Source organism: Chlamydotis macqueenii, chromosome 12, assembly GCF_036417535.1.
Source record: "Chlamydotis macqueenii isolate bChlMac1 chromosome 12, bChlMac1.mat, whole genome shotgun sequence".
Lineage (NCBI taxonomy): Eukaryota > Metazoa > Chordata > Aves > Otidiformes > Otididae > Chlamydotis > Chlamydotis macqueenii.
Window position 1 is genome coordinate 15560085 of NC_141567.1, and position 9273 is coordinate 15569357.

Consider the following 9273-nt stretch of genomic DNA (forward strand, 5'->3'; position numbering starts at 1 on the left):
GCTCTGCTCTTAAAGAGCCCGCACCTCCCACTGCCCCAACACACACTTCACAGCACCCCCAACCGTCCCGGGGCGCTGTTGGGCACCAAGGGCTGGGGTCTGCCCCGGGGCAGGCAGTAGTGTCGGGCGATTTGGGGTGGAGTGGGAGGGTCCTCAGCCTCTAACTTGACCCCTCAAGGACCCTGGGGACCCTGGGCTGGGGTCATCGGGGACCCAACCTGGATACTCTGCTGTGGGATCATGGGGACACTGTGCTGGGGATGCCGGGGGCACCAGAATGGAGATGTTGGGGACCCCACGATGGTGACGTTGGGGACCTCGTGCTGGGACCACAGGGACACCTGCTGGACCCAAGATGGCCACCCTGTGCCAGGGCCATGGGGACCCTGAGCTGGGGATCCACAGTGACCATGGCCTGGGGACACTGAGGGCCCCATGCTGCAGGCATTGGGGACCCTGTCCTAGGACCATGGGGACCTTCTCTGGGGACATCGGGGGCCCAGGATGGATGCTCTACACTGGGCCCATGTGGATTGTGTGCTGGGGACACTGGGGACCCCAGGTCATTGACACGGGCACCTGCCACACAGACCCTGTGCTGGGCCCTGGGGACACCGGGCTAGCCAAACAGGGACCCAAAATGGCCACCCTGTGCTGAGACCATGGTGATCCCACACTGGGGGCCCTGTCCTGGGCTGTGGGGGCACCAGGCCAGCTCTACCGGGACCCAAAATTGTGACCCAGTTCTGGGGCCATGGAGGACCCCGCACTGGGGATACTGGGAGCCCTCTCCTGGGCTGTGGGGACACTGAGCCAGCCATGTGGGGACCCAAAATGGCCACCTTGTGCTGACACCATGGTGACCCCACACTGGGGACACTGGGGCACCTGTCTTGGGTCGTGGGGACACCGAGCCAGCCATGTGGGGACCCAAGATGGCCACCCCACGGGGGACCCTGGGCTGGCGACCGTGGGAACCCTGAGTTGGGCCCACAGGGACCCTGTGCTGGGGACATTGGGGACCCCCACCAGCCCCATCGCACCCATCATGGCCATCCCAATCCCAGGGGCCCCGGTGCCCTGCCGGGGGCTACCGGTGGGTAGCGAGGGGTCCCGTAGGTGGGGGGCGGGGGGGGGTCCCCACGGGTGACGTCAGCGGCGGCGTTGCCAGGTGACGGCGGTGGCGCCGGGGCCCGCGCTGGGGCCTGACGTCAAGGCCCGATGGCCGCCCGCCCGCCCGGCAGCATGGAGGTGGCAGGCCCGGCCGGCCGCTGCTGAGATGGTGAGGGGGGTCCCGGCGGCCGGGGGGTACACAGAGGAACGAGGACACCGCCCAACACGGCTCTGACGGAGGGAGCAGGCCCCGGGAACCAGGGGACGGGGAGGGCGGCAGGACAGGGCCTGCGCGGGCGGGGGGCGGGAGGGGGGCCAGGCCCCGGCGTCCCCGTGTGGCCCCGTGTTCCCCTGCACGGGCGTGGGGTGGGTTCCCCCCTCCGATCGGCCGGGGCCCCCTCGGCAGCTCCGTGCGCGGCCTCCATCCCGCGGCCCCCATCCCGCTGGCCCAACCTGCTCCCCCCAACCCACTCTCCCCCATCCTGCTGCATCTCCATCCTAACCCCCCAAACAGCTGCCTCCGAAACCAATGGCCCCCAAAATGCTGCCCCCCATCTCATTCCCCTCAACCTGCTCCCCCTCCAACCTGCTCTCCTACCCCTCTGCACCCCCTTCTGCTGCCCCCATCTTGCTCCCCCCAAACCTGCTCCCACCAACCGGCTCCCTCCATCCTGCTTCCTCATCACGCTGCCCCTCATCCTGCTGTCCCCGAAATTACTCTCCCTATCCTGCAGCTCCCCATCCCGTTGCTCGCATCCTGCTCCCCCCATCCTGCTGCTCCCCATCCTGCTGCCCCCCAAACCACTCCCCCTATCCCACTGCCCGCTGTCCCACTCCCCCCATTCTTGTGGTCCCATCCTGCTGTCCCCCAAAACACTCCCCTCATTCTGCTGCCCCCCATCCTGCTTCCCTCAACTTACTCCCCCATTGCACTATCCTTTAAACTGCTCCCCCCATATAATTCCCCCCAACTCACTCCGCACAACCTGCTCCCCCAGCCTGCTGCACCCTAACCTGTTCCCCCAGCCTGCTCCCCAGAACCTGCTCCCCCTCAGCCTGCTCCTCACTCCCCTCTATTTTGCTCCCCAAACCCTCTCCCCTCAATCCACCCCTCCAACCCTCTCCCCCCAACCTGTTCCCCCCAACTCTCTCCCTCGACCCGCTCTCCCCCATCCCTGCTGCCCCTCAACCCTCTGCCCCTCCTAATCCACTGCCCCCCCCCTCAGGACCTCAAGGGCCAGTACTGGACGGATGATGACTCTGACGGGGACAATGAGTCTGAGGAGTTCCTCTATGGGGTCCAGGTAAGCGCCACGGGTGCTGGGTCCTGTGGGTGCCATGGTGGGGCTCGGGGACCCCTAACCTGCACCCAGTCCCGAGTGTGGGGCTGCAGGGGGTCTCTGAGTCTGACGGTGCCATGGGGTGCTGTGCCACAGGGGACCTGCGCCGCCGACCTGTACCGTCACCCGCAGCTGGACGCCGACATCGAGGCGGTGAAGGAGATCTACAGCGAGAATGCCGTGGCTGTCAGGTGGGTGTGCCCACCGCCTGCCGGCCTCTGCACCCGACCATGACATCCCTGAGCACCCAGCCATGGCAACGCCAGGCACTCAGCTGTGCCAGAGCCAGCGCACCTGGCTGTGGCATCCCCAGGCACCCATCTGTGCCATCTCTGGGACACTTGGCCATGATATCCCCAGGCACTTGGCTGTGCCATACCCAGGGCACCCAGCTGTGGCATCCCCAGGCATCCAGCCATGGCGTCATCGGGGCACCCAACCGTGGCATCTCTGGGCACCTGGCTGTGCCATCCCTAGGGCACCCAGCTGTGCAATCCCTGTACACCCATGCACAATCTGGGTGCTCTCCTCGTGCCATCCTGGTCTCAGGGGTGCAACACGTGCCCGTCACCACTCCACAAGCCTGCCCACCCCGCCATGGTGGGCACCAGGCAACAGTTTCAGCACCATGCCAACCTCACCTTGTCCTGCCGCCGCGGCGCTGTGTGTCTTTGCAGGGAGTATGGGACCATTGACGATGTGGACATTGACCTCCACGTGAACATCAGCTTCCTCGATGTGAGTGCCCAGGGTGCCCTTGCCGGTGGTGGGGTGGGGTGGGGGGACACGCACCCAGAGGGTCCCCAGATTTCCCTCCCTGGCTGGGGGTCCCCGTGGCTGTGCTGAATCGCAGCTTTCCCTTGGCAGGAGGAGGTGGCAACGGCCTGGAAGGTGCTGCGGACGGAGCCCATCGTCCTCCGCCTGCGCTTCTCCCTCTCCCAGTACCTCGATGGCCCTGGTGAGTGGGGACAGGCAGGGTATGGTGTCCCCACACGCCCTTGGGATGGGGACAGTGGTGGCACCAACGGCTTGTCCTCCTCCCTCTCTCTGCAGAACCGTCCATCGAGGTTTTCCAGCCATCCAACAAGGAGGGCTTCGGGCTGGGTCTGCAGCTGAAGAAGTAAGAGCCAAAACATGAGGAGGACCCAAGGGTGGTGGGTGGGGTGGGCCATGGGGTCACCATTTTGCCCCAAAACTGGTCAGGTGCCACGTGTCCCCATGCCACCACCTTTTACCTACCACACAGCCCCGTGAAAAGCTCACCACCAGTTTTGGGTGGGGAAGGAGCTGAGTGGCATGGACCACCCATGCACTAGACTCAGTGGGCACCAAAGCACCCACGGGTGCTGGCACCCCACTGGAGCACCCATGCCACCTCTCTGCCAGGATCCTGGGCATGTTCACGTCCCAACAATGGAAACACCTCAGCAACGATTTCCTGAAGACCCAGCAGGAGAAGCGGCACAGTTGGTTCAAGACGAGCGGCACCATCAAGAAGTTTCGTGCTGGCCTCAGTATCTTCTCCCCTATCCCCAAGTAAGAACCCAACGGTGTCCCCAAGGGACAAACCTTCTGTCCCCTCATCCTGTCTGGCTGGGGACTGGCACCGTGCCTCCGTTTCCCCACTCGCCCCTCGGATGCTGCTGCTGCTCCCTGCCAGAGCCCAACGAGCTGAAGGGTGCTCCCAAAAACCAGCCAAAGGGTGAATTCGGTGCCAGGTGACAGAGGAGTAAGGGACGGTGACAAACCAAGGATCTCAGCAGGACTCTGCCCGCAGGTCTCCCAGCTTCCCCGTCATCCAAGATTCGGTGCTGAAGGGCAAACTGGGCATCCCCGAGGCACGCGTCAACCGCCTGATGAACCGCTCCGTCTCCTGTACGGTGAAGAACCCCAAGGTGGAGGTTTTTGGCTACCCCCCCGCCAGCACCCAGGCAGGTGTCGCCCCCTTCAACATCCTGGTGGGTGCCTCCCCGCCTCGGGGTTTGCTTTCCTCTCCTTTCCCTTCCCGGACTCCTGGGTGCTGCTGCGGGGTCAGATTGCTTGTTGTGGGGTGGTGGGACCCCCTTGGGTTGGGGAGAGCCCCTGTGGGGTGTTGTCCCCAGCACCCTTGGGTGCTGGTGGGCAAGTTGGGACACCGGCCGTGGGCTCCTGTGGGGTTTTACCTCCTTCTTGGTGCCGCATCCCCACTGCGGCTGCGTCCCCAGAAGGGTGTTGGCATGTTGAGGGTCCCGCTGTGCCAGGGTGGGTGTTTGGGGCTGCCAGGGCCGTGCAGAGGTGCGGGTGTGTGAGGGAAAGGGGATAACGCAGCTGGCTCCCCTCTGGCTCTGTCGCAGGTTGGTGGCCACTGCAAGAACGTCCCTACGCTGGAGTACGGCTTCCTTGTCCAGGTGAGCGTCCTGCATCCCACGCAGCCTCGTCCAACTGCTCGGAGCGTCCTCCCTGCTGCCCCACTCCTCCCGAGTGTCATGGCTGCTGCGGGGGCTGACTCCCACCATCCTCTCCCTCAGATCATGAAGTACGCGGAGCAGCGGATCCCGACGCTCAACGAGTACTGCGTGGTGTGCGATGAGCAGCACGTCTTCCAGAATGGCTCCATGCTCAAGGTGCAGTAATGGGGACCGGGCAGGTGTGGGCTGTCACCCTGTGTCGCCGTCACCCTGTGTCACACAACTCCTGTCCCCTCCGCAGCCAGCAGTGTGCACCCGGGAGCTCTGTGTCTTCTCCTTCTACACTCTGGGCGTCATGTCTGGCGCGGCGGAGGAGGTAGCCACAGGCGCCGAGGTAGGGGTGTATGCGGTCGGTGACCACGCCGTCACCTGAGGGTGCTGTGCCTTCACTCCATGCTCTGTCCCCAAGGTGGTGGACCTGCTGGTGGCCATGTGCCGCGCTGCCCTGGAGTCTCCCCGCAAGAGCATCATCTTTGAGCCTTATCCTTCCGTGGTGGACCCCAACGACCCCAAAACACTTGCCTTCAACCCCAAGGTAAGCACTGAGAGGGCAATGCTCCCCATGCCAGGGTCAATGGATCTGGTGGGACCTCTGAGGACCCCTCTAATGGCCACCCCTCTCTTGCCCCACGTGTAGAAGAAGAACTATGAGCGGCTGCAGAAGGCCCTGGACAGTGTGATGTCCATCCGGGAGATGACCCAGGTACGCCGGTGTGGCTCCACGCTACCCTTGGTCCCATGTGAGACCCCCCCGGTGCAGGATGCTTTGCTGGGGTTGGAGTTTTGATGCCGATCTCCATCCACCTGCGATTGCATGGGTGCTGGGGGACCCACCCGCATCCCCTCTTGCCTCTGCCAGGGGTCCTACCTGGAGATCAAGAAGCAGATGGACAAGCTGGACCCTCTGGCCCATCCCCTCCTGCAGTGGTAAGGCAGAGGGTGCCGCAGCCCCATCCTGCTGCCCCACATCCCTCCTTGCTGCCCCACGTTCCCCAGGACAGGATGGGGTGGAGGGCAGCTGAGCATCCCCAATACAAGCTCCTCAGCCCCTCACAGCCCCTTTCTGCTGGTGGGTCACAACAATCCACTGGCCTCGGGGTGGGTTTGGGCGCGGGCGTGGCTCCTGGCTTGGCCCCGTTCTCGTAGGAGCATGGGACCACCCTGTCTGACCTTCCTCCTCCTCTTCCTCTTCCCAAGGATAATCTCCAGCAACAGATCCCACATCGTCAAGCTGCCTCTCAGCAGGGTAAGGGGCCTGGCTGGGCTCCAGGTGGGGTGCAGGATGTGAGATGGAGGGTATGGAATCTGGGATGTGGGGTATGAAACATGGGATGTGGGGTACGGGCGCAGGACACCGGGTATGGGGTGCAGGCTGTAGGGTGGAGGATGCAGGGTGCACAATGAGGGATGTAAGGATCTGGGGTGGGCGATACCAGGGTCTGGGATGTAGGATGCAGCCTTTGGGATGGGGCCCACATCCCGGGAGACGTGGGAGGCAGGATGTGGGATACAGGATGGAGGGTGTTTGATGTGGGCTGTGGGATGGGGAAGGAGAGTCGGGGGATGCCAGGGGCCCTCCTGGCAAGGTCGGAACGGCCAAAGCGGGGCTGGGATGGGCACGGGGCCAGGCTGCCGTGCATGATCTCTGTCTGTCTGTCCTTCCTCTCTCCCTGCCGGCGCCGCCTTTGCTCTTCTCTTTCCCCTGGTAGCAGCTGAAGTTCATGCACACCTCCCACCAGTTCCTCCTGCTCAGCAGCCCCCCGGCCAAGGAAGCCCGGTTCCGCACGGCCAAGAAACTCTACGGCAGCACCTTTGCTTTCCAGTGAGTTTCTGGGGGGCGGCGGGAGTGTCCCCGAGCACGCGCCATGGGGCAGGGTGCTGTGGGGCTGACGCGGGGCTGGCTTTTTCCAGCGGCTCTCACATTGAGAACTGGCACTCCATCCTCCGCAACGGGCTGGTCAACGCTTCCTACACCAAACTGCAGGTAAAGCTCCCCCGTGCCTGACCCCCCCGGGGCAGGCGGGTGGGCAGGGAGGGACGCGGGCAGCTGGAGGTGCTGCCTGCAGGGACCGGGCCGCCTCTGCCACCGTCCCCGAGCCGTTGGGGTGACCCCACGTCGCTCACCCTGGTGTTTTCCCGCAAGCTGCATGGAGCAGCCTATGGCAAGGGCATCTATCTGAGCCCCATCTCCAGTATTTCCTTTGGATACTCAGGTAAGAGGCTGCCTGTGCTGCCCAGTCCTGCCTGCGCTCCCGTCCCCGCTCCCTGCATGGGCCCGGGGATGCGTTCAGCTCTGCGCGGGCCGGAGGAGCCACGCGGGAGCAGGCAGCGTCCTGCATCCTTCCCTCCTGCGCCGGCCTCTTCCCAGTCAGGTTTCCAATGCACCAGGGAAACATTTTCTAGGCTCCAAATGCCACTGCGCCCGCTTTTAGGGGGTTCCCAGGGTTCAGCCACAGGGTGGGAGCACCCAGCGTGGCCGTCTCTGTCTGTGGCATGTGTCCCTGCATCATCCCAGGGGAGGTGGCCGAGGGTGACAGATGGTGCCTTACTTCTCCGCAGGGATGGGGAAAGGGCAGCACCGGATGCCTTCGAAGGATGAGCTGGTGCAGAGGTACAACCGGATGAACACCATCCCCCAGGTGACAGGCCAAGGGACACTGTGGGAGGATGGGGACATGGCACCCGCGGGTGCTGGGGACAGGGTGTGCTGAGCCCGGCCTCGGAGGGTGACGCTGGCTGCTCTCCCCGCAGACCCGCTCCATCCAGTCCCGCTTCCTCCAGAGCCGCAACCTGAACTGCATCGCGCTTTGCGAAGGTGCGGGGACACGTGGTGGGGGGGACAATGGGGCAGGGGGGACAGGCAGCACCCACATCCCTGGCTCACCGGGTGGATAGAGGAAGGAGGGAGGGTCCCCACCACGGGCTGCGCCCAGCGGGGAACCCCGTCCGACAGCCCCTTCCCCCGGCAGTCATCACCTCCAAGGACCTGCAGAAACACGGCAACATCTGGGTCTGTCCCGTCTCGGACCACGTCTGCACCCGCTTCTTCTTTGTGTGAGTCCTGGGCTGCGCCCACCTCGCTGGCACCTAGGGGACACCTGCGGGACACCCCCAGGACACCCCCTTACCCTTCTCCCCTTCCAGGTACGAAGATGGCCAAGTGGGAGATGCCAATATCAATACTCAGGACCCCAAAATCCAGAAGGAGATCATGCGTGTGATTGGGACTCAGGTGTACACAAACTGAGCTGCAGCGGGGACCCCCGGGACCCCCGGCACTGGGCGAAGACCCCGGGCAAGGCCAGGGAAGGACGAGTGGGTTTTGAGCCTCCCGGGCAGGGCAGAGACGGGGGCCGACGGCGGCGGCTCCACCCTGTGCGTAGGCGTCAAGCGAGCACCAGGCTGGTTTAGCGGTCCCTTGTCCCCTCCCTGTCCCATCTCCTGGTGTTCCCGACCCCGTGGCAGCATGGAGAAGGAGCCGTGGAGGCTGGCGTGGCTAGTGGCCGCCCCTCCTGGCGTTGGCAGTGACGGTGTTTTTACTGACGATGAGAAACTGAAGCAAAAAAAAAAAAAAACAAACCAACCACAAACCCAAAAAAAACCAGGAAAAAAAAAAAAAGAGAAAAGGAATCTGTGTTGGTGTAGTTCAAGTATTTAAACAGCCTGGAAGCGTGGGGAGGGGATGGGATGGTGGGGAAGGGATGGGATCAAGGGGAAGGGATGGGATCAGGAAAGGGTCATAGGGAATTGATGGGGCTTTGGGAAAGGGATGGGGCTGCAGAGAGGGAATCACACTGCCATCACACCACAGCAAGGGAATCATTCCACGGAGCAGGAACCACACCCTGGAGAAGGGATTGCACCTCGGGGACTGGACCGCACCAGGGAGACAGGACCCTGCCATGGGGATGGGACCCCACAGGGCCCGGTGCCGCAGCAGAGACCCAGGTGCAGAACGAGAAGGAACCTCGCAGGGACTGCGCTCTACTTCAGCCCAAGCCGACCCCAGCAACTGCACAGAGAGTCGGTGCCGGCCCAGCTGCGTCCCACTACGCCCAAACCTGAACGAAAACCCATCGGAGGCCCCGGAGGCTGCCGGGGCTCAGCGTGGGGACCCCTGGGAGGTGGCAGGGGCTGGCAGAGGTGGCTGGGTACCCAGGTTCCCCACAGTCCCACGGCACCATGGATCGGTCACAGCTGCACGAGGCCACGGCAGTAAAATATCAGCCCTTAAGAGACGGCAGCTCCCACAGCATCAGCCTGAAGCTGCCTGGGGACACCAACCAGTCCGAGGGATTGAAAAGAATAAAAAGACCCCAAACCAGCCCTTTTCCACCCTGCTGGAGATGCGGGCATTGTTTTCAACCAGGATT

At 63.8% G+C, this 9273-nt stretch overlaps 1 protein-coding gene across 1 annotated transcript; it reads left to right on the forward strand.

Moving 5' to 3' along the window:
• The first annotated feature begins 856 nt into the window (after nt 1-856).
• On the forward strand, nt 857-8526 carry PARP6 (poly(ADP-ribose) polymerase family member 6). The gene is made up of 23 exons (XM_086757559.1): nt 857-1096; nt 1157-1282; nt 2340-2417; nt 2550-2644; nt 3131-3191; nt 3321-3411; nt 3507-3573; nt 3840-3989; nt 4231-4411; nt 4787-4840; nt 4961-5056; nt 5142-5234; nt 5310-5435; nt 5538-5603; nt 5760-5827; nt 6098-6146; nt 6610-6722; nt 6812-6884; nt 7044-7113; nt 7460-7539; nt 7652-7715; nt 7870-7954; nt 8045-8526. The coding sequence occupies exons 1-23, from the start codon at nt 857-859 to the stop codon at nt 8145-8147; spliced, it is 2229 nt and encodes a 742-aa protein (XP_086613685.1). The 3' UTR covers nt 8148-8526.
• The last annotated feature ends 747 nt before the right edge of the window (nt 8527-9273 follow it).

Coding starts and splice junctions, on each gene's coding strand:
- PARP6 (XM_086757559.1), top strand. CDS start 857: ATGGTGACCCCACACTGGGGACACTGGGGCACCTGTCTTGGGTCGTGG. Junction 6,723..6,811: donor GGCAGCACCTTTGCTTTCCA/GTGAGTTTCTGG, acceptor GGCTTTTTCCAG/CGGCTCTCACATTGAGAACT. Junction 7,955..8,044: donor TGCACCCGCTTCTTCTTTGT/GTGAGTCCTGGG, acceptor CTCCCCTTCCAG/GTACGAAGATGGCCAAGTGG.